We start from the raw sequence: 24,122 nt of genomic DNA on the forward strand, positions 1-24,122 counted from the left end.
GCAACTAGAGAAAGCCCGCACACAGCAACAAAGACCCAACGCAGCCGAAAATAAATAAATAAATTTATTTATTAAAAAAAAAAAGTGAATGCTTTAGCACAGCCTATGGGGTGCTAATTAAATCAAAGTAGACTCCTTTTGGCAGAGCAAATAACCCTAGCACACTAAGCTTGAAGCAGTATTCTTTATTGTATTCAGGATAAAATTAGTAAGTTTTGAAAAATGTTCACCTGAATTTGAATCTTGAAGACACAAGTTGGGTTTGGAAGGTAAAGCTGGAACTCCATTTTGGGTAGAGATTTTATTTCATTTATTTTATAAAATTATTTATTTGTTTAGGCTGCACCGGGTCTTAGTTGCGGCACACGGGATCCTTAGTTGTGGCATGCGGGATCTAGTTCCCTGACCAGGGATCGAACCCGGGCCCCCTGCATTGGGAGTATGGAGTCTTACCCACTGGACCACCAAGGAAGTCCCTGGGTAGAGATTTTATCTATGGTACTCTTTGCTATAAAAAGAGGCAATCACTTTAGAAAGCATCTGTGTGATATTCACACTGCCACTTGTTGCAGCTGATCTTCCACTTGGGACTTAATTCCTGGCTACAGTGTATATGCCATGGAAACCACTGACAAGAGCCCTTCCTTAATTTAAAATTTTGAGCTATAACTTTGTACTTCCATTCCCTCTCCTTTTCCTTCTTGGGGCACTGAGGTTGTTTTGGGTTTTTTTGTTTTTTTAAAAAAATTAATTCCATTGTATTTGGAGAGGAGTAAGTTCTTAAAGGACCAGCACCAACCTTGTGACTAACTTTATGTCATCTTGTCTTCTAAGTTTCTACCTCTGGATCTGGGTGTTTGATCTCCCCCTCTCCCCCTCTCCCCCTCTCCCCCTCTCCCCCCTCCCCCTCTCCCCCCCCTCCCCCCCCTCTTTTTTTTTTTGCCGTGCCACACCACACAGTTTGCCGGACCTTAGTTCCCCGAACAGGGATTGAACCACAGGCCTTGACAGTGAAAGTCCCAAGTCCTAACCACTGGACCACCAGGAAATTCCCTGATCTCCATCTCTTGATCTCATGTTTCTCTCTCACCTCAATACTTCTGGCCTCTCCTTTCTAATAGAAATACTTTCAAAACCACTTGCCAGGGACAGACCACACATTTTGCTCCAAACTTTATAGCAGTCAGTAGAAACAGGAAAACACAATTGTACTGTTTACAGTGATTTTCAAAAGGTAAAACTAACAAGTTGTTCAGCAAAAGCATAATTATTTGGGGTCTGGGAATCAGAAAGAAAATTTCCCCATGAGTCCTCAATATGCAGTAATGTAATGAACAATGGCACACATCTTTATAGTCATTCAGTTGTGAATTCATAAGCCCTGTGAGGTTAAAGATTTTTGTCTTATTCATCTCTCTATTCCCAATGCCAGAAAACAGTGCCTGACCCAAAGTAGGCTCTCAGTGGTTATTTGAATGACTAGTGGATGAATGGTTTAATTTTATGGTTTCAGTGTTATTGACAGTGTTGATAGAAGCTGATGTTGTGTAATTCAGTGAAGCCAATTCCTCAGGGGCCTTTAGAGTACCTGGAATTTGATCTACAGAGTTAGAGGTCGGATCCTTGCTCAGTTCCCTTGGACATTACCTTATATAGATATCTGTTTTTGTAGTCATTAATTGTTATTAGGGATGTTGATATCAGTTAAAGCCTGACAGCATAGTTTTTTTTTTTAGGGTCCCAGAAAGAGAAGGTGGTTAATAGTACCTGATGGAGAAGACTGTGGTTTTGCTGAGTTACTATTGTGCTACACTTTAACCTTAAATCTGATCCTCTTTCCAAATATCATTTGCCTTGCAACTGAAGGGAATTTCCTTGTTGCCTTGGTAATGTCTGCTTCTTGACAACTTTTGATGACTTCACTTGTAGTGTAGAAGAAGAATGAATGGCATTGTTAGTTTCAAAATTCTGTTGGTGGTCTCAGACTTTGTTTCAAGGACCAGAATGAAGCAATAGAAATAATGGCTAACATTTATTGAATACTTATATGATAGTTCCTATGTACTAAGCACTTTCACACATGTAATTTGTATCTTGGGGCAACCTGGAATGTCTCCGTCTTTTCTTTCAGCAGGTATCATTTTCTTTATATTGTCCAAGGATGTGCCAAATGTGAAAGGGAAACAAGAAGAAAAGTGAATTTTGAAAAGTTGAAGATGTCTTCTGAAAGGTTCAGTTAGGAACTATCTTATTCCATGATGGAAAATACAGTGATAGTGATTCATGGGGGCATTTGGCTTTATTAAATATATATCATGCTTTCTGCCCTGTGCTTCTTTAGTAGTTTTTTGTTTTTTTTTTTTTGCGGTACGCCGGCCTCTCACTGTTGCGGCCTCTCCCGTTGCGGAGCACAGGCTTCGGACGCGCAGGCTCAGCAGCCATGGCTCACGGGCCCGGCTGCTCCGCGGCATGTGGGATCTTCCTGGACCGGGGCACGAACCCATGTCCCCTGCATGGGCAGGCGGACTCTCAACCACTGCGCCACCAGGGAAGCCCTGCCCTGTGCTTCTTATATGACCTCTCTCCTCTTTTACACAGTTCTCTTTCTTGTTTTTATCACCAAACTTCTGAAAAGAAAAACAAGGCAGTTATTGGGAGATAGGAGTGAGGATCATGTATGCTGAAGTTATTGGCGTCGGTCAGTTAGTTGGCTTGCTCTTTAAGTCTTGAGTGGGAGAATGAGGGAAGTGAAGTACATGGATCAATCTGAATATCCAGTGCCTGTGTTTAGTCAGTGAGGACAGGTTTCTCTTCTGATTTTGGATGCAAGTGGTGTGTTTTGAAGAGTTTTCACTTGATAGCAAATAAGGGCGTTTCAGATTCCAGCACTATTCTTCCCACACGGGAGCAACCCTGGGAAGAAAAAAGATTTGTTAGTGGTTGAGGGTTTGTGGGAGGGAAGTGGGGGAGGGATGAAGAAGGGAAAGGTTTGCAAATGCATATGACACTGAGCTAGAGGGGTCAGTGCTGCCTGCAGATGCACAACCCCATTTGTGCACTTGAGCATGGCCTGGGGGAGCATTGGCCTGATGAATGCAGAGGGAGATGCATTTTGATCGAGGTAATTTCCTTCAGATGGGTCTCACCATCCCATGAATCAAAACCTGTCAGCAAGGAGCTAAAGATGGAGTGAAGTTTATTGTACGTTTGTTTCCATGCGACACCGTCACGCTAGAAGGGTCAAGTGAGAGAGATCATTAGAACTGTGTTGATTTACTGGGCCTGTTGTGCACTTTCCCTGCAGGGCAAGGAGGAAAGAGGCTTTAGGAGGGGAGCTGAGGGGCACTGGGTAGGAGAGAAGGGCAGGCATGCACAAAATAAATAAAACCCTCGCTGGTCTCTGCGGGTGAGGGGTGGGCAGGCTCTTCATAGGGGGTGGGAGGTGGGGGCATATGTATTGTTTTTTTCCCCCTAGAGCCCCTGGTATATGTGGAGCAGATGCTCTGCCTAGATCTCCAGGAGAAGGCACCAGAGGATTAAAAAAGGAATCTCAAGGGGAAATCTCTGATACTAGCCTTAGTGGCTAGAGAAATATATCCATCTGACCCCCCCCCCCCCGCCTTCTTTTCCTCCCTCGTTCTTTCCTCTCCTTTGAGCTCAAAAAGAAACACAGGAAATTTAATTTAGAAGTCAAACTCCCCATTTTGGGATACAGTGAAGTAGAGAACCAGAGGAAAGGCTGTCCTACACGTTCCAAATGGATGTAGGCTTTGTGATGAGATTTGTGAAGGGAATGGCCCCAAGATTTGTGCAGAGAGAGTAGATAGGTTTCAGCAGTAACATCTCCCTCTGTGATGTGAATGTGCTGAAGTATCCCTAGCGCTGAATTGAATGAAAAAAGTAAATAGTGGTAGTTCAGCAAGATACGATCTAGTCCTGCCTATCCCCAAGAAGGGTAGGTATGGTATGCTCCTTTTATTTCCCTTAAAGCTGTTTCCTCCTTGGCCTGGAGGCTTAATGAAATGGAGAATTTTTCATCTAGAATGTTCTATAGAGGTTCTTATTTTGAAATCTCCATTTATATCCCTTATTCACTTTTTATCTTAGTGGTGGTAGACAAAATCAAGAAAAGCTTCATAGTGACTTTGGTAAGGAAAAATATAGTGAGGCCTGTGTTCATTGGAAACCCTAATTCTTTTCATCCAGTTCAACAGATGGAATAGCCAATTAGCCAAAGTTAGAAACAAATTGAGTTGAGAAAATCTTTAGTATGAGACTACTAATTGGAGCCCTAGTTAGTTATGAAGTAGAGGCATATGGTATGGTAGAAAGGGGGTAGGATCCTTGCATTGACCCAGTCATTTGAGTGATATAGAAGTTGTTGAAGTAGTTTACAACTACTTTTTTTTAAAATTTAATTAATTAATTTCTTTTTGGCTGCGTTGGGTTTTCATTGCTGCGTGCGGGCTTTCTCTAGTTGCGGCGAGTGGTGGCTTCTCTTGCTGCGGAGCATGGGCTCTAGGCATGCGGGCTTCAGTAGTTGTGGTTCTCAGGCTCTAGAGCACAGGCTCAGTAGTTGTGGCACACGGGCTTAGTTGCCCCGCGGCATGTGGGATCTTCCTGGACCAGGGCTCGAACCTGTGTCCCCTGCATTGGCAGGTGGATTCTTAACCACTGCACCACCAGGGAAGCCCTACAACTACTTTTAGCTAAGGATCCTAGTGATCCTTCTTCCCTTGGAAATTAAGCACTACTTCCATTCTGCTACTCTTCTTCCAAAGAAGTGCTTAGGTAAGATACCTGAGGTTTTGGTAAAGTTAAGAAAGTGGGTTCTCGAGTAAAATGTCTTGGGTTCCATTTCTGGCTCTGCCACTTAACTATTTGTGAGACTTGGGAAAGTTACTTACTCTCTCAAAGCCTCAGTTTTCTTATCTATAAAATGACCTGCTACGTATGTCATGGTACCTGATATGTTTAAGATGGTTAAAACAACTAAATGAGATACTGAATGTAATGAACTTCGTATAGTACCTGGCACATAGTAAGCACCCAAATGTTAGTGGCTATAATGTAATCATTATTATTTTAATTTATGATTATTAAAGACAGGAAGACTTTTTTCCTTTGGAACCTGCCTCAGTGTTTTACAGTAGTTTAGATTACATTAATTATGCACCTACTGTGGATTTGCTGATGGTTATAAGGAAAAAGGCAGAAAAAGTATGTAGGCAGTATTCTATTCTAGTAATACACTGTGATTAAGGGATAACTTGTGTGTAGGATTCTTCAGTCCTTCAATAGCCACCAACCTTTCTTAGCTTCTTTCTTACTTGCTAGAAGGCAGGTGGCGCAAAATCGAGAAAATGAATGTTTCTCAAGCTGAAAGAGCCAAAGTAAGACTGAGAAAGTACTCCTGACTACTGTGTTCAGAGAGCTGCGCTAGCTAGACAGATTGAACACAGAAGGCTGTATAGCTGCCCTGCTTTTGACCAAGAGGTGGTTCCTGTGGTCGTAGGGACAAAGGCAGCTCCATGGTTGGCGTTGAGAGTAAAGGTATTTTAAAAGTTCTTGTATCTCTGTAGGCCTCTTGGTTGCCTTTCCTTTTGACTCTGGTTTTTGGGACACTCAGAGACACAACCTGCCTACGTAAGTCAGGAATATGAACTTCTTGGGTTTTTAAAAAACAAAATCCAGCTCAGGAGCACCACACGTAAGCTTGCTCAAAAGTTTGTTTAAGCAACTATACCCCAGTTAAAAAAAAAAAAAAAAAGTTTGTTTCAGCACGTTTGACCTGACCTTATGTTGGTTAACTTTTGTAAATAAAGTCAAAGAAACTGTCCTGGCTCATGATTAGGGTGTTACGTGTGTATGGAGTAGAGGGTCCCCTGGGATATCTGAGAAGATAGGATCTTGGTCTAGATGTGTCAAGTTCTAGGAAATGCTTTTGGGGGAGAAAAAACACCCAGGAAGCCCACATACTGTTAGATGTTTCTAATCCTAGGGCTGGGCTTTTGATTGCTGGTGACAGGGTATTAGGGGAAGGTGGAAAAGGAGAAAATAAATAACTGTTAAAGTGGGATAAATAAAGTGGCAGGGTTTAGGTCCTGGTGAGAATATAATATATATGAGACTCTGACATTGAACAGTGCTGGATGTGAACAGTAGTAGCTCAGTCTTTAAAATGCTATAGGAGAATGGCCAGCTCCAATTCATAGTATGCTGGAACATTCTCTCCAATTACAGGGCAGACACCATGAGTCTCTTGGATGCTTGGAAGAGGTCCAGAGCATCTCTCTCAGAGAGATGACTACAGCTGTTTCCTTATTTCAAAATCATTTCAAACTCTTCAGAGCCTTTTATGACTTTCCTGGGTATTCATAACACTTAGCTTTCTTTGTAAGTTCTTCAGAAACACCACTCTGGCCCCCTTCCCCTTCCCTTTTTTAGCAAGAAAATGGAACTTGAAAGCAGTGTTCGACAAATAGTTTGGGTGCCTTCTAGCAACCTGCTCTCTGCAGGTATTATTAGTAAAGCCTCAGTTTTCCATATCTCTGAACTACAAAAATTTCTTTAGCACAAAAATTTGTTTTATGGGTGTTTCCTACTGTTTTCTTGACTCTCCTTGTCTTATGAGTATTGAAGCCCTACTTAACGTTAAGTTTTTAGTCATTCTAGGGACAATATGCTAGCTTATTCAGTTTCCTATCTGTTTTTTTCTGTGGGTGTGATCCTTAGTTCTTGACACAAGGTTGGCTAGCATACTGTAGCGAATAAGTTGTAATTTCATTCCCATTTACCTTGTGAATGGAGGGATAGCTTGTTTCAGCCCTTTTCTTTGTCCCTGAACAGTCTGAGGATGACGAGAAGCTGAAAAAGAGGAAGGAGCGATTTGGGATTGTCACAAGTTCAGCTGGAACAGGAACCACAGAGGATACAGAGGTAAAATATACCTGGAATGCTTCACAGGGCCCTTGAAGGGAAAATGAAGACAAACAAACAGAATGGAGAAACATTGTTATTTCCCTGGCCTACTTCTTAAGTGCCTAAATGACAAGATTTTTGGTCCTTTGCTTGATATCTGTTTTCTGGATAAAGTGGCCCCACTGAATTCCATCAGTATACTTAAGTAATTCACTATTAAGAGCCAGTTAACCTAGTAGGAAAGAGCACAAGATTTGGAATCAATTAAGCTTGGATAAGTGACTGTGCCACTTAGTATTACTATATTTCTTACAAGTTATAGTAATTTTCTGAGCCTCAGTTTCATCATCTGGAAAGTGGAGATAATAAAACCTACCTCGAAGTGGTATTTTAAGCATGAAATGATTCTGTGTAAAATGTATTCAGTAAGTAGCAGTGTTTCTGATTATCTGCCAAGCAAATTTCTTACATCATTTAATGAAGGCCATATCCAACCCAGACACAAATATAGTTGTGCGGCATGTGGGATCTTTTAGTTGTGGCATGTGGGCTCTAGTTCCCTGACCAGGGATCGAACCTGGGCCCCCTGCATTGGGAGCATAGAGTCTTACCCACTGGACCACCAGGGAAGTCCCTGGAAGTGCAGAGTCTTAACCACTGGACCGCCAGGGAAGTCCTCAAATGTGACTTGTTCTTATCACTTTATTTACAGACAGTTTCTCAAAATGAAAGAATGGCTTTTTGTTTGTTTGTTTGTTTCTTTAAGACTTGTGTGCATCTATATCCGAGCATTTTCTGGAGTAACATTCATTGAGACTCTGAGCATTGGCAGACTTCTCAGAGCATTGACAGACAATATTGATTTGCTGGTTTGAGAGTATCTATAATGGAGACCAAGCATTAGCAGAGGTGTACATGAACAGTTGAAACAATGAATATGTTTAGGGACTTCCCTGGTGGTCCAGTGGTTAAGACTGGAAGCTCCCAAGGCAGGGGGCCTGGGTTCAATCCCTGGTCAGAGAACTAGATCCCACATGCTGCAACAAAGATCCCGCACATGACAGCGAAGATCCCGCCTGCTGCAACCTAGACCCTGTGCAGCCTATGTTTAGAATTATAGAAATTTCTTAGGTGGTGAGGAATTTGAAATGTTACTTCTTCCATTTAATCCAAATTTACTTCTTTCCATCTACTTCTAGAGATGGCCTCTGAAACTCTATTACCTGACACACTCAAAATCTTTTTATTATTATTTATTTATTTATTTATTTATTTTTGGCTGCGTTGTGTCTTTGTTGCTGCACGTGGGCTTTCTCTAGTTGCGGCGACCGGGAGCTACTCTTCTTTGCGGTGCGTGAGCTTCTCATTGCGGTGGCTTCTCTTGTTGTGGAGCATGGGCTCTAGGCACGCGGGCTCAGTAGTTGTGGCACACAGGCTTAGTTGCCTCGCGGCATGTGGGGTCTTACCGGGCCAGGGCTCGAACCCGTGTCCCCTGAATTGGCAGGGGGATTCTTAACCACTGCACCACCAGGGAAGCCCTCAAAATCTTATAGTCTCTTTATGAATAAATATCAGAGTCAATCTTGTAATAAACCCTGAAAATTTCAGAATCTGATCAGTTTACATTCTCTACTATGAAAAAACTAAAGCGTTTTATATTCTTCTTTGTGCTACTAATTCAGAATAAAGCATTACCTGTTGTAAGTAAATGTCTGCTTACTTGCTGACTTGCCAGGATGAGCTAGAAGTAAACTTAGGCTTGTTTTAATTCTAGTTAAAATTACTCCCTCTTTGCCAAGGAAACTGTCATTAGACCAGGCATGCTTACTGAGTTGGTACATTTGACCTCCAAGATAAGGCAGATGAGGATTTTGTTGAGTAGAAAGGAATAGTGGCTTTTATTGGGAGAGGTAGTATATGTAGTATATGTAAGGGAGTAGTAACTTTTGAGGCTGATGGAGTTTATATGAACCAGATGACTTTCATTTGATTCCAAAGAATTGTGTCAGTAATCCAGGTGGAAGTGAGCTTGGCTTGTATGCACTCAGCTTTTCTTTTCTTTTCTTTTTTTTTTTGGCCGTGCACAATGCGACATGTGGGATCTTAGTTTCCCCGACCAGGGATCAAACCCGCACCCACTGCATTGGAAACGCAGAGTCTTAACCACTGGACCGCCAGCGAAGTCCCACTCAGCTTTTCTTTTTAATATAACTTTAACCTCCTCTGTGAATGGAATAAAAAAAAAGCCCCCTCTTTTCTGGGGGCAGTGGTTAGAGTGAGGACTCAGTAGTGTTTTATGAGTCACTCCCAGAACAAAAATATCTTTCTCTCTTTCTCTCCCCCACCCATTTTGTGCCCTCTCTCCCACACTGCCTCCCTTAAGAGATCCATGTTGGGGCCTCCCCACCCCCCATTTATTCTGTTGGCATTGAAGATTTATATGCCTCTTTGTGGATTTGGAGGCCGAAGGAATAGTTGCTGATTGGGCCTAACTGCCCAGAAGGGCATCCCCTTCACCTTCTCCATGAAATAGCATTGGTCAACCTTTTGTCCTTTGAAATTTCCCATCTCCCCACTGACTGGAAGACTTTTCCCAGCCTGTTTAAGGATCCATTGTTTCCAGGCTAACTTGCTGTAAGGCTGAGTGGCTCTTTCTCCTTCAGGAATCTTTCCATTTTCTACCACTATTCTCTTCCTCCTCTCCCTCCCCCACCCCCTACTCCCCACAGTCTTCTCCCCTCCTTATTCTCCTTTCCCATCAAACCAGCTCTAACTGGATAACTAGAGAGATTCAGACATTAAATCTCTGGCTGCCAAGCATAAGCCTGGCTTTCCCTCCTTCTTGGACCTTGTGACAGTCCATGTGAGTTTGGATTAAAGCAGCCAGGAACCCAGGCCACTGTTGTCTTGCAATCTAATTTTTTTCTTCTTGCTTCTTCCTTATAGGCAAAGAAGAGGAAAAGAGCAGAGCGCTTTGGGATTGCCTGATGAAAAGCTTTTGATGCTTTCTGTTCTCCAGTGGTTTCCATCTCTTCAACTCTTCCTGGTCACATATATACCTAAATGCACAGTCGTGTGCCTAGGTCCTGCCTTGCAGTGAGGGAGCATGTACCCCAGGTACATCTGTGAACTCCAGCAGCAGTTTGACTTACTGCAGTTCCAACTTCAAGGTTTTTGTTGTTGTGTTGTTGTTTTTTAATTATTATTTTGCTTGTTAATAAAAAAAATAGAAAAAAGAACAGTGTGTTTTATCAGGTGCTCTTTTGAGTTCTTAGTGCCAGATTAGACCAGATACGGAGAGCTTCAGGGGCAAATATTATAGCGAATTAGCCATAATGCCTTTATCCTTTAGAAAAGAGGACAAGGAAAAGGATTGAGTATGTCCCTTTAAGCCTATTTATTTCCTTCTCTCATACTCACAGGCATCCTTTTACTTCTTTATCCTCCATGAAGAGGCCAAGTTTCACCCTGAATCTTTGCTTTAGCAGGTTGACATGACCCACTGGAATAAGATAGGGAAAACACTGTGGGTTTTAGGAGGTGCAAAGGATATAAACACAAGGACTAGTGATTGGTAGTCTATAATGGAATGGAGTCCAGAGTCCCTCCCTATTCTGGAGTCCGGAAGGGCCCTATTTTCAAGAGTGACTTGTCTGGTTTCAGTCGAAGCCAATATGTGGGATCCTGTTGGTTATGCAGTTCAGGAAAGGAGATTGGCTGGGTACCCCTCAGAGCTAGAAGTATGGGGATGCAGAGTATGACAGGATGTGAGAGGTATTAAGCATTATTACCTACATCATTGGGAACGTAAGCTGTGGACTGGAGGCTTCTATTTTCTAGTCAAGCCTTATGCTAGTTTAGTTTGTCTTCTATTGCAGAAATATACTTTAGCAGTTTTGGTGGCAGTGTTTCTTAGATACTACTAAAATCCGTTTTCCTTGCTGAGCCTCCTATTTAGAAAGATTTGGCTCTCCCTAAGCAGAGTTGCTTGTTTGCATTTGAAGTTTCATGTAGATGTGAGACCTGCTACTTAATCTTTTTGGACATGTTGGTATAGGGTTTCTCCTCTTAATCTTTACTTCTGTACATCTATATAAGGTTGGGTTTTGTTTGGTTTTCTGATAATAAAACTTAAGAGCTTGGCACCGTACCTGAAGACTTTGGTCTCATGATCAGATCCCACGTTGATGTGGTGTAATTCCTCGTTCCCATTTCTACTAACACCTCTGTCTGGTTTTGTAATTAATAGAAAAGTAATGGTTTGATCACCTTCCTAACAAGAATCTCTTTCCACAAAGTCTCTTTGGTTGCTGGAGGACAAGGACCTAAGTTTAGAATGAGGAGATCCAAAGATTGCCCATTTGTTGTGAATTTTGCCCCATTCTGAAACTTTGGAGGAATGAACAAAAAGGAATGCCGGTTAAAGTTCTTCCTCCTATCATCTCTGGCCTATACTGTCTGCCTCCCTTTTCTTCAGGCCCTGATTCTGAGGCTAGCTTTTCCTTTCTCTTACTGTCTCTCTGAAAACGGAACCAGAGAGAATTAGTTCAGTTTTGTAGCTTTACAGAGATCATAGATTCAGGAAGGGTTTTCTACCCAAAATAAAAAAGAGGTAAAGGAATAGAGCAGATGCTGATAATGGAGTGGAACACTAGGTCCTTCAGAAGTTTTCTTCACTTTGTCTCCTTATCCTCTATAATGTTCCAGAAAGGGATTCAGCCTCCCCACCCCCACCCCCTGCCCCCAGGATTCTCTTCCTGAAGCCTAAATCAGTCTTTTCCACACTTAAACTGGCCTTCCCCATATCTCTGACACAGTGTTTCTCAATTTGTGTGGATTTTTTACTAGCCCTTTTCATCCCATCCCAGCAGCTGTCCTTAAGTTGGTCAGAAGTCTCTCACCTCCAACTCCTCTTCCTGTCTCATTGTAATCATTCCACACATACTTTTTGAGTGTGAATAGTTCAGGATGCCTATGTCTTTTTTACTAATTCAGTCTTAAAATAGTTAAGTCCCTTGAACGGCAGAACAGGCATCCAAGCTTGCAGTTCTTTATCTGGGATCCAAGTACCCTTCCTTCCTATCCCCTAGTCTCTTTAGTGTAGCTAATCTGAGATCCAGATGTAGTTAGCTGACTTCAGGCTTCTTTTCTCTGTTCTGAAGCTGTGACATTCTCTGCATACCTGGAAGCTCTTAATGAGGGAGTCTATAAAGATGCGGAGGGAACCAGCTCCATCAGCTGTAAATCTGCACCTTTTTATGGTTCTCTAGGATCATTCTCTTTTTCTCCACCATCACTCTAAACTGCCCTTCCCCCAGCCCCAAATCCTGGGAACTTACTTCTGAAGATACAAGGCTAGAAGCTTCTGTGGGGATGAGGGCTATAAGGAAGGAAGATGTGAATAAGAGCAACACTTCTTGGTGTTGAGTCCTGTTGCCATAGCTGACATGAGAAACAGATCAGGGGGAAGGAAAGACCTTATATAAATAAGTGAGAATAGCTATTTTTCCCTGTTCTCTTTTATGAGGGACCCTGACAGTGTCACTCACCTCTGATTATTGGAATCCAAAATCTAATGTCCCCCCTCTCTTGCAACATGTCCACACTTCTTGTTTTCCCTTCCAAAGGGACTGAAAAATGTCAGGTTTTACAACTTTGGGGATCCTTTTTGAGCCCAAAGTACTCCCAGCTTTCTCTTTATTTCTTTTCCTTTCTCAGTTGTCCCAGCCTTTAATTTTTCCACCTCTCAGATCACTATTAATAGATTAGAATGAAATATTGTATAGCAACTACTTTGGTGTAATTCCTTGTTCTACCACACTAGCTCAACTGGGTCCAAGACCCTGGGCAAATTACTTAATCACTCTTGACTCTTTCTAGACTCTGTACCAGTAGCACCCCTATTGTGAAAGTTGCCGTGAAAATTGATATTATCATATTTATGTACGGAGCATAATTTTCTTACCATAGTTTGCAGAGTAATCATTCAGTAATTATTGGCTCTTAATTTTACTAGGTGATTTACAGTAGATGTATTTTCTTTTCCTTGAGTAGGTTCCAGCTAGAGGGTAGGGGTCTGAGTGGACTAGTTTGCAAGTGTGTATGTGTATTGCATACCACATATACAGATGCATTTGGGGGTTCAGAGAGTGGGAAGAGGTAGGAGGAGTCCCAGTTGCTCCCTTACCCCCAGCTCACTGGCAGGAAAGCTGACGTTGTGGCTGGGGGCATCGACTTCCCTACTTCTGCCTTACTACACACCAGAAGCTCTAAGTGCCACTGCCTGCTGGTTCTTAGCTTGGGGCCCCTGACACAGGCAAAGACCGAGTATAGGTCAGCTCCTCATCCATTAGGTTGCAGGATGTTTGGGGATAAACGTCATCTTGCAGTCTCTTCTGTGTGTCCTCTCAATGTAGGAAACAATGAGCAATGGAGGGGGGGAACCTATTTTTAGCTCAGGCCAAAAGTTAAGGGTAGATGTAGATAAAGCAGTTCATTGGGGAGAGGATACAATGTAGCACTTCAGTCCTCCTCAACTTGTAGTTGGTCTGAGGTGGGGTCAATCTGCTGACAGAACTGACAGGACAGGGAAAGCATGGTGGCACACTGAACCCACATTGTCCCCCATTCTGGATCAGATTGATGTTACAGGAACTTTCCTGTCTTTTCAGTTATAAAGCAAGATTCCTTTGCTACCCCCCACTCTCATGCCCTGGGAAGTGTGCTCTAGGTATATGGGCAACATTTTTATAGTAGAATCAAAGAATACTTAAGATGCTTAACCACTCTTGGTACACTGGAAGTTCAAAGTTGGGTTGGTTTGTGGATTTTGTTGAAATTTTGCTGAGGAAACGTAGGGTCAGGGAACTGCAGAATAGGATAGACATTAGCTGGACCATCTCAAGAGGACTTTTAGATCTTCTGTTCTGTGGAGGCTGGGAGAGGGTTTTGTAGTCTTTGGGACTGTTTAGGATCAAGCCTCCAGTGAAGCGTTGTACTAGGTTCCCTTTCTTTCCCATCCTCTGCCCAACCTCCCTTGGGCTGCATGTCCCAGCCCTCGTCCCAAATGACCCTAGTGTTCATTGCTTCCAAGACCCCCATCTTCTTAGTCCTTGAGCACAAAGTTTCATTCTCCCTCAGATCCTCTGCTTCCTGGTCTCCAAGGTGTAAACATGGCGCTTGATTAGGGAGGAGAGCTCATCACTGAATTCTAAACTCTTTGACTGCTTTTATTTTTCTTTTTTCAGGTTCAAGTGCTGGATTGTGTCATGTGACCATCCCAAAACTCAGAGCACCCTATGGCCATCTTTGCCCTCTGTCACATAACTTGAAAACTGCCTGATGGCCTTTTTGCAGTGGTTTCCTCCAGGAAGCCTTGATCTCAGTGAAGAAGTCCTTTCCCGGCATTCCAGTGCCCCTGTCAGCCCCATACTCCTCAGACACCCTTAACAAACAAAGGCAATCACGCACACGGTGTAACAAATACACAAATAATAATTAACACTAATTATGATCAGAGGGGCACTGGCCAGGTCCACACACATCATAAGGTGGGAGAGGGGAGTACTAGTTCCCACTAGGTTGCTGGGCTGTGCCCCCAAGCCTCTTTACCCCATGCCTCTTTGGGGGTGAGGAGGACCAGGGGAATGAGACTTCAACTCATAGATTTATGTTCATAAGAGAAAGACCCTCCCCCAAAGGTCTTTATTTGGTGGCATTAAAGGGGCATATTCTAAGTGTCCCCCAAGTCTAATGCCCCAGCTCTCTAGAATTTGTAGAGGGAAGTCACCTGATGCCTATTGCCCAGCCCCCACCCTGTGCCAAGATCAACAGACACGGGCATTTGCCCTTGGAGGAGGCGTCTTCTGCTCTTCACTTCTCTGTTCCTTTCTTTCCACCAAGGAAATGTGAATAGTGTTGATGGTCAGGTGTATCTTGTTCTCCAAGATTGGGGCATAAGGAATGATGAAGAACGGGGCCAGAGAGGAGAGGCTGGGGGTTAGTATAGCTGCTATCTGGGAGGAGGCAAGTTGAAACACTTAACAGCCCTTGCCCGTTCTGGTACCGAAATATCTCACTTTTTCACTGTGGGAATGGGAATAAGATGCCAAAACTCACCAACATCACCTTTCCAAGGGTGGCCACATACCTTTGCCCCTTCCACCAGCTGGGCCAGGCAGGAAAGTCATGCTCTTGGGAAGAACAAGCCTTCCAGGTCAGCTCTCCAGCTTGGGCTTACTTTAGTTCAGTACTGTTTGCATCAGACCCACAACTGCTGGCTTTACTTAGAGTGACTATTTTGCTGAAGGTTCTTTCTCCCTCCTCTCCTGACATGCTCTAGGCTCTTGCCTGGAGCCAAGAGGTCTGGAGGTGAGGTACGGATAGGGTGTGGATCCGGAGGTTCTCAGCTCCTTGTCTTCAGGCACTGTCCAGCTGGGAGGCAGAGGGGAACGTGTACTCTGAAGCCTGTGACTCCTCTAAGCCTCACATCTCTTCACCACTACTCTGGTGCCCTGGTTATCTGTCCCACAGCGAGAGGTATTTTATGTCCATAAAGTGCCCGTGGTAAGTGCTCAGAATTCATCTCTTGGCTGTGGCGGGTGCTGCTATTTCTCATTCCATCGAGGGGAAGAAACTGAGGCACAGTGAGTCCAGAGGAGGGTGGGTCAGGATTGTGGGAGGAATGAATAGGCCCAGCTAGTGACCTGGAGTGGCAACCAGTCCCTGCCTGCTTCCTAGCTTTCCAAACCAGGGAGTCTCCATCCTTCCCAACCTCTGCCCTAACTGGCCTTGTCAGGTGCTTTTCCCCACTTGTATTGTCCCCTCCCTGCTGCCAGGTACTGCTAGATTCCAAAAATAAAAGATAAAAATAATTATAGACACTCTGCTCCTTTGTTCTACCCCCTTCCACCCTGAGCTTTGGGGTTGGGGGACTAAAATGTCCCCCTTCCAGAATCCCTTCCACCTTGGTCTGCTGGCTCTATTCCCTAGCCCAGAGCAGTGATTTGGATTCAAATGCCCTGTAACCTTCAGCCTCCTTACAACTCCTTTCTTGACCCCTCCTGACCCTTCCCAGACCTGGGGACTCTGGGCTCGCTCTACTCTTCTTTTTATTGACCTGAAGATAGAGGCTGGGAGCAGAGGCATTCCACAGGCTCTTTGGTCTCTCTCTTGGCTGGGGGGAATTTGGGCATAAGCAGGCCACACCTGTGCCTAAGTCAGTACTATGAGGGTAGACCTGAGGGTTAGTTTCGTGGCTCTCATACAGATACTGGATGTTGAGCCCCTCCCTCCCACCCCCCACCCCCCCAGCTCCTAAACCCTAACCTCTTACTGTTTCTGTGACTGCTGGAATTCAGTTCAACCCGTTTGGCTCAGGAAGGTTAAGTAGGGTGATTTTGGGTTGGAAACTTCCATGTGTCAGCCCTCTTGCCCTCTACTCCCATTCTCAACCCTGGAAGCTTTAAACAAGTGCTTAAGTAGGTGAGTATTGAGGAAGAACAGGGTTTGGGAGATAAGGGACAAATAGGGCACAGTGGGCAGGGGCCCATCTATTTCAGTAAAGCCAAATACCAAAAAATGAAAAGTCATAATAAATAAATAAATAAAATTCCCAAATCCTCACTTTTGCCCCTGCCCTCACTTCCCTTCCCCCACCCACTGCTGGAGGGAGAAAGGGAAGAAGCTAAGAATGGGTTTTGATTTCCTCTCTTACTGAGAATGGTAGTCAGGGGATCTCCCCAGACCATACCAAGCCCCTCACCTTGCCAGTGGAAGAAAGGAGGCTTGGTGTGGGGCTTTCTCAATACTGCATTTCTGTCTCTTTCTCAGGGTTTATCTCTGCCTAGTCTCTGTCTCTTCTGCATCTATCCCTTTGCCTTCTTCTCACTGCTGCTCTTTTTGTTCCTCTGTCTCTATTCCTCTGCACTACCTCTGTCTCTACGTCTCTCTGTCTTCTTGCCAAACCTTCTCACCTCAAACCTCAAAAACTCCCCACCTGACCATGCCCCCTCTTCTTCCCCCTTTCCCCCAAACCCCTCACCCCTGAATTCCCCACCTGCCTCCCTCGGTTGTATTGCACACTGCTTGGGCAGGGAACAAGGTGTGATGTTCATCGGAAGAGGTGGAGGGAGCTCTAGGGCCTGGGGGGAGGGGGTCAGGGCTGGGGGGTCTAGGGGTAGGGTCTGCTGGGGAGGCATCCTCTGTCCCCCACCTTAGGAGCAGCCACAGCGGTCCACCACCATGCCAGGGATCTTGCCGTAGATAATCTGCTGCTTGTCATTGAAGTAGAGCATGTTGATCGGGGACATCTTGGTGGGGGTACAGCAGGGCCCAGCAGAGCCTCTTGGGTTAGCCTGTTGCACCAAGTGGGTGTGCGGATACTTTTGCATGAACATGTACTCGCACTGGCCGGAGCAGTAGTTGGCCTTGTAGCGTTTAGGTGCGATGATCCAGTCCCAGCCAAAAGCCTCAAAGTCCACAGTGAGGGGGTATCGGCAGCAGCGGGACTCACTTGAGTGCTCATCGCAGTCCAGGCCCAGGTTCCGCCGGGACCGTTTTGTGTTCTCTAGGACTCGAAGCTCCATGAAAGGATGCTGGGGGTGAGGGAGAGGAGAAATAGATGTGATAGAGCCTGGCAGAGCTCTTACTCCCTGTTTCTACTCACCTGCCCCTCAACAGGGGCATCAGAACAGAGACTATTGATTTCTCAGCTTCTCCAACGCTCCCATCCCCAGCCTGCCTTTTACCCACTTTTCTTGCCAGCTAGCCACCTCTCCCTCAACTCACCTTCCCCAATTCTGTCTCTTCTGGCAACCTGATCCTCATCAGCCCCTTGGCCCAAGGTCTCAACAACAGCCCATCTTTGTCGTCCCATGAATCTATTTACTCAAATAGATTTACTTCACCCCAAATCCAGTTTTCAACTGTCGCCCCCTTGGATCTCTGAAAAGGGATAGCACCCCATTACCACCACCTAACTCTCCTCTAGAATCAGCTCTGGGCTCTAGAAAAATAATGCTGGTCCCTAACCCACTTTACGTTTCTGGTCTACCATTTCCAACACCCCACCTCCTCAGGGCCAGGTTATACATATCTGCCAGTATCTCAGGCTCCCTGCTCACCAGCCCCTCGGCTCCCGGCCCCAGGGAGGTGACAGCCAGGTCTGTGCCACTGGGATCAAAGGCGTTGATCTCGATGCCCCAGTTGCTCTGTGGCTGGCGGAACCAGCTATGTAGTACTTGCTTGAAGTCGATGCTTTGCCAGTGGCCGGAGCGTGAGTGCAGGTCAATTTTGAGCGAGCGGATACGGATGTGACGCCGGCCTCCGCCCCCTCCCCCTGCGGTCCCTTCCCCAGTTAGGGGTTTCAGTCGCAAGATCTGCAGGTAGACTGTGGCTGGACGGGGCACAGGCCGGAGATAAACCCACAGCTGGGCCTTCAGTACCTTTGTGAACATCACCTTGGGGCTGAAGTGGAAATGGCAGCAGAGAGGGCTGCCATCTGTCTGCACCGCAGGGTCGGCTGATGAGAGAGAAGGGGGCACAGTATCAGCAAAGTCTGTGGAGGGGGACACTGGCAACTCAGACTCCTCAGCCTGTGTTTTCCAGTTCCTTACCCTTCTTCCCTGCCTGTCTTCTTGACTACCATGTCACTGGTACCTAGAACAGCACCCCTGCTCTCCCTGTAAGATAACGGCTCTATCAGGCCTTACTGATCTACACCCCTTCCTTAATCTGTCTGCCCTAATGCAGAGGTTCCTCTCTACCAGATAACCTGCAAAGATAGTTGTTAGGGAATTCTTCCACCTGCAGTCTTCCCTTCCTCCAACTTTCCCTAGCATGTAGGGCTCCAACTTTTCCTGAACCTTTGATGCTCTCTATAAAAGCCAAAGCTCGTATCACACCTGCTGTCCTCAGGTCACCTTGCCCCATTTCTGCTCTGTTTTGTCTGGTGGCCAGGTGGAGCCCGGCACACCCCCCGAAACAGATGGCCTCAGGGAATGGATAACCCAGGGTCCAGATAGGGAGTGTGGGCTAAATTTATTCCATGAAGTAAACCAGAATTGAAATCTAGGCTTCTTCCATCATTCCCAGCAGAAATAACACACCCAAGAGAATGGAACTACTCAAACACTGCCCATGCATCTGACTGCTCAGTCCCTTGACCCTGAGAAAAGTTCCCTCAGCTGCTGCTTCCTCATCACCATTAATGCCTCCACTTTTAAGAAAGGGAAGCACTACCTTCATGTATTTTTTCTCCTACTTTCCCAAAGCATCAGAAATAGTATTCAGCACATCAGATCAACTTTAATCAGTCTTCTCTCCCCTAAGCTTCCTTTGGTTTCTCAGTCCAGTGCCAATAAGTCTTTACAAAGGTTTAACATCCCAACTTTACATTTTGGCCAATTTCCCCTTGTTTTGGATCGTAAACTGACCCTTCTTGAGTTTAAAGGATGATTCTCAATACCTGCCTCTGCTTCCATTTCATCTCCTCTCAGCTCCCCTTTCTAATCTCTTAAATCAGTTGGGAGTGCCCTAAATCATGTTTCTATTGGATATTAATATCCATTCTCACGCTAAATAGCCTGAGGAAGAGTCAGGAATGAGCTTCCAGAGCGATGTAAGGATGATCAGGAAGTCCAAGCCCTTAGTATCATGCCCAGGTCTGCATAATCATGGAGAATTTATCATCTGTTGTTTCATCAGCACTCCCCCACCCCCACCCTAGGAGAAGGAGGATACTTCAAGTGACATGGGGAGGAGTACTTAAAGATCTTCACATATTCGGGGCACAAGACAAAAAGTTCCTTTGCAGCTCTTCCCTTCGAAAGTCCCAGGGCACTGGTAGTCCAGTTATCCTCCAGCTGGAGCTTCAGTGATAGTGCCCTGGGGTAGGGTTTGGGGAGTGGAGATTGGGGATTAGGAGAGTCCCTGGGGCAGGGTAGCTGCTGGTGAGATGGAGAGTGGCAAGCAACAATCCAAATAGCACGCTATGCCTAATTTCAGTATAGGGATTGTTTTATTTCCCTGCCTGTCTTCACCATTAGGTACTAACCTCCATGAGAGTAGACACTGTGTCGATGCTGTTTCTGTTTTGCTCACCATTGTAGCATTACTGCCTCCCATAGCACCCGGGCAATGTTCAGTAAGTGCATGCTGAATGAACTCCCTAAACTCCCAATCTTAAATTACATAGGCAAGTGCCTGAAAGTTCTTCCTGGCATCTAAACACTGTTCTTTGACTACAGTTGCAGTGGGTTTAATCACTGCCTGACTCGTTAACCAGTATCTGAGCTTATTCACCAAGCTTCTCAGTGCTGCCGACAATAATCCTTGCTTTACAGGAGTGCTGAGCATTAAATAATGTGAAAATAGCAGTAGTTTCTCAGTTGGTTTATCGCTAGTTTTCTAAACTCTAAACATATGTCCCTATGTAAGTTGACCCAAGGCTTAGTAATGGGGGACTGGGCTCCAGGGCCCCATCTCTCTAAGTCTTTGGTTCCTTCAGGCAGAGTCCCCCATCCTCACCCCCGGGAATCACCATACACTTCTCCCCCACTGGATATGAGGACAGTTGGTATCACAGGGGGACAGGATGAAGACATTTGGAGAAAGAAAAGGGAAAGGAGAAGAAACAGGGGACTGGAGATGGTGAGGGAGGTAAGAATAGAGAAGAGACAGAGATGAAGGCATGTTAGAAGAGACTGGCAGAGAAATGGAGAAAAGAAGGAAGGGAGTGGAAGATCATGGTAGGGGGAGAAGAAGTAGGTTTGGGAACTGGAGAACACTGGGAGAGGAGGAGGGATGCAAAAGGAGTGAGTGGGGGTTAAGAAGCCGAAAGGAGGGAAGTAGCTAAGACTAGTGGGGTAGAGAGAAAGGTTGGAAGGAAACAGAGGGAGGAACAAAGAAGCAGGTAGAGCCACAGAGGGAAACAAGGGGCTTGAGAGAGTCCCCAACACACACACAGGCCCAGCTCCCAAAGGGAGGGGAAGGAGCCACATCTGTGTTGGATTGATCCGGGTTGGTGGCAGGCAGCAGGTCAGGTTTAGTAGGCGGCTCTGTTCTGGAGAGAGGTCATTGCACTATTTTCAGCAAAAGCCCAACCCCCTCTCTGCTCACCACCTCCTCCTCTTCCCTCACGCCCCACTCCCAAACACCAAACACACTTTCCTTACCCTGGCTGGAAGGCCTAGGGGCAGGAGGTTGGACTGAGAGGGCAGGGGCCTCTTGGTGTAGGGAGGAGAGAGAGAAACTGAGGGGCTGGGCTTGGCTCCCAGAAGGGCAAGGGGGCTGGGTTCCCAGGATGAAGGCTGTGGTGGGAGAGCCTGAGAGGGTGGAGGAACTAGGGCAGGCACTGCAGCCTAGGAGAGGTGGGGGCTGGGGTCCAGGGTTGAGGGCTGGGGGAGGGGAGGAAGGGGGAGGGGAGCAGAGGCCATCGCTGCTGACAAACACCTCCCCCGATTAGCAGAGCACAAGTCTCTTATTAAAGCGGGTCCCTGGGGATTAGACTATAAAAGTCTCTTTTTCCTTTTCCCCTCTCTCCCTCCCCGCCCCTCGGCTCCCCCTCCCTCCCTTAAGAGCTCAGCTTGGCTCTTAAAGGGGACGTACAATACCTGGATGGAGACCCAGTTCCCTAGTTATCCAAGTCCCGGAGTGGCAGAAGGGTAGAAGACGAGGTGGGACCCCACCTGCTGGTGTCCTTCCCCGTCCTCCCCAGCCCCTGAGTCTAACCGGCATTTCCCAAACTGTGCGTGCAGTGTCTGTTCACTTCCTGCATCCCCATTACCAGAGCTAACTCTGGGCTCAGGCCTATTGGTTAAGAGATGCTAGGGATAGAATGAGCAAGGGAAGTCCTCAGCTCCATCACTCATTCTGGAAATCCTCACACACTGCACCACACAGACCAAAGTATCTTTTTCCTCTGCACCCTTCACCTTCTTCCAGCAAACTCTTTTCAGAATCCCTCTACCACTTTCCGTTTCTAACTCTGTTGGTATCCCCGCCCCCACCCCTGCCCTCAGCCAGTCTCAGACTGACCCTAGCTTCTATAAAGCAGACGCCTTAAGAGCAGAAGGGAGACTGAGGAACTCAAGACCAGATCCTAGGCTTTCCCACCCCCCACCCCAGGTTAGTTTCCTAGTCCTCCGAGAGTTCTTTACAGCCCTGACCGGTACTGTGGAGTTAGGGTCACAGAAAAACTGGTGGCAGTGTGAGGCACTCAGCCTCCCGGATGCACGCCTGGGTTCCTGTGCCTCTCCCTGGGGGGCGGGCCACTAGGACTCCCCTCAGCCCCCAGCTTTTTATGACCCATCTGCCAATAAACCGGTCTCCCCCTCTTCTGTTCAGAGCCATAAAACCAAACAGTTGTGGGGTCGGGGGCGACTTGCCAAACCACTAGGGCATAAGGGAGGGCCTGGCTCCCTAGAGTTGCTGGGATGGGGGAGACCTCAGTGGGGGAGGGGAAAAGGGAGTCATCTGACCTTAGGGGGAGCTGGGGGGTTTGGGGGGGGGGACAGTGTTGGCCTGGATTTTCCAGGCCATAAAATTTCAAAGCAGCTCAAGTCTATTAACATGTTCATCTTCCGTTTGGCCAGGGACTAGGACGCCTGGGTCCCCCCCTCCCCCCCATCTATTGCTTTCTTTATTCCCCTAGGTCTTCCTCTCTCTCCTCAACTCTGGTTGCGGCTAAGGGCGTGTGAACATGCGATACAACACTAAGGTTTGAGCTGCCAAATCGGTGCCCTAAGCGCCAGCGCAATGGAGTTGAGTTCTCTGAGCTCGGTTAGTACCAAGAAGGCACAGCTTTCCCGGCCCCTTGGGAGACCTGGTGTCAGAAGGGCTCCCGATGGGACGGGTGCCAGCTGGGCTGACGGGAGAAATACAGGGCTCTGGGATCTCATTCCTGGGAGAAGGAGAGGAGCACTAGGTTTTCTGCAGCCCCGGGGGGCGCGTTGCAAAGCCCAAGGTGGAAGGGGTGCTGAGTTGGTGCCAGGGCCATTGGGAGGCGGAGAGCACGGCAGCCCGGCTGGGACTGCGGGGGTTCCGAAGCCTCCCGCTTCTGTTCTCCAGCCTCTCCACCAGGGCCCTTCAGGACTGAGTTGCTGTCCCTTGCCCTCTGTTGCAGGGGGACCCCAGCTTCCCCGAACCACCCCCAACACCACACGCGCACACACACAGGGTGGGAAGCGGTATCTCGCAACCCCTTCCGTTTGCCCCCTCACCTCCGGGAGCGGGGCGTGCACACAACTCCGCAGCCCATCTCCACAGCTCGAAAAACTTGTGGAGCAGCCCCCGCCCCCCAATCCATCAAGTTTTCGCAGAAAAGGCTTTCCGGCCGGAGCAACCGGGAGCTCCCCGCTTCGGAGCGGGAGCCACTCACTTTCCCGGAGCCGGAGTGGGAGCCAGCACCCCACCGCTCATGCCCCGCCTCCCACTTACTCTCCTGGGCCATGCTAATGACAGTCTCGGTGGTGGCGTGGTACTCGTCCTCCTCCAGGAAGTCCTCGGGCTGCAGAGCGTCGCCCTGGAAGTCGTGCAGGTCCAGGATCTGCTGCAGCGGCGGCGCCTTGGGCAGCAGCTGCTTCACCACCTCGCGGCTGATGTTGGGCGCCTCCTTGAGCCGCAGTTTGCTCAAGATCTGCGACTTGATGCTCTCCAGGCGCAGCTCGCGGCTGTGCTGCCGCCACACGCACACGGGGCAGCCGTCGGGCTCGGGCGCCACGGACGGGGCCGGCCGGCTCGAGCGCTCCCCCCCGGCCCCCGCCGCCGCCGCCGCCGCCGCCGCCGCCGCCGCGGGGCCCTCGGCCGCCTCCCCCCGGGGCCGCAGCTCCAGGGCGAGGAGCAGGAAGCCCAGCAGCAGCGGGGCCGCGAGCACCATGCTGGAGGGGAGGGGTGGGAGGACTGGGGGGCGGGGACGCCGGAGTCCCGCGGGGAGGGGGCGGAGGGAGGAGGGAGGGAGGAGGAGGGGGTCCGGGCGGCGCGGGATTGGGGGCTGCCCGGCCGAGGGGGGGCCGGGGGGGCCGGGGGCGGCGGGCGCGCGGGCGGGGCGGGCGGGCGGCCGGGGCGGGCGGCTGGGGGGGCCCGAGCCCGGGCCAGGCCCTTTATAGCCCCGGCCCCCGTGTCGTCAGCGGCCGCGATTGGCTGCGGAGCCAACAAAAGAGGCAGCGCTGTCATCCGAGGCGAGAGAGGGAGCCGGAGAGAGC

At 47.5% G+C, this 24,122-nt stretch overlaps 2 protein-coding genes across 3 annotated transcripts in view; one reads left to right on the forward strand and one right to left on the reverse strand.

Moving 5' to 3' along the window:
- The window catches only part of SARNP (SAP domain containing ribonucleoprotein), a 51,792-nt gene extending 41,632 nt beyond the window's left edge, over window positions 1–10,160 (forward strand). The window contains exons 10-11 of the mRNA XM_030866718.2: window positions 6,850–6,939; window positions 9,868–10,160. Of these exons, the coding sequence (XP_030722578.1) occupies window positions 6,850–6,939; window positions 9,868–9,909 (132 nt within the window). The 3' untranslated portion in view covers window positions 9,910–10,160. The remainder of the gene's footprint in view (window positions 1–6,849; window positions 6,940–9,867) is intronic.
- GDF11 (growth differentiation factor 11) lies at window positions 1,193–23,812 on the reverse strand. Of its 2 annotated transcripts, XM_060306457.1 has the most exons (4): window positions 23,359–23,812; window positions 18,045–18,442; window positions 17,135–17,516; window positions 1,193–2,913 (listed from the first exon to the last, which is right to left on the reverse strand). In XM_060306457.1, the coding sequence occupies exons 1-3, from the start codon at window positions 23,795–23,797 to the stop codon at window positions 17,136–17,138; spliced, it is 1,218 nt and encodes a 405-aa protein (XP_060162440.1). In that variant the 5' UTR covers window positions 23,798–23,812; the 3' UTR covers window positions 1,193–2,913; window position 17,135. The 2 variants fall into 2 exon arrangements, with proteins under 2 accessions (XP_060162440.1, XP_030722577.1); XM_030866717.2 differs by lacking the exon at window positions 1,193–2,913 and having other exon boundaries at window positions 16,448–17,516.
- Between the last annotated feature and the right edge of the window lie 310 nt (window positions 23,813–24,122).

The sequence above is a fragment of the Globicephala melas genome, chromosome 10, assembly GCF_963455315.2.
Source record: "Globicephala melas chromosome 10, mGloMel1.2, whole genome shotgun sequence".
NCBI classification, from domain to species: domain Eukaryota; kingdom Metazoa; phylum Chordata; class Mammalia; order Artiodactyla; family Delphinidae; genus Globicephala; species Globicephala melas.

Bases quoted from the DNA above. Each gene is read 5' to 3' on its own strand.
- GDF11 (XM_060306457.1), bottom strand. From the start codon at position 23,797: ATGGTGCTCGCGGCCCCGCTGCTGCTGGGCTTCCTGCTCCTCGCCCTG. The intron at 18,443-23,358 runs GTAAGTGGGAGG...CTCTCTCATCAG, and splicing joins CATTAGCATGGCCCAGGAGA to CCGACCCTGCGGTGCAGACA. The intron at 17,517-18,044 runs GTGAGCAGGGAG...CCTCACCCCCAG, and splicing joins GGCCGGGAGCCGAGGGGCTG to CATCCTTTCATGGAGCTTCG.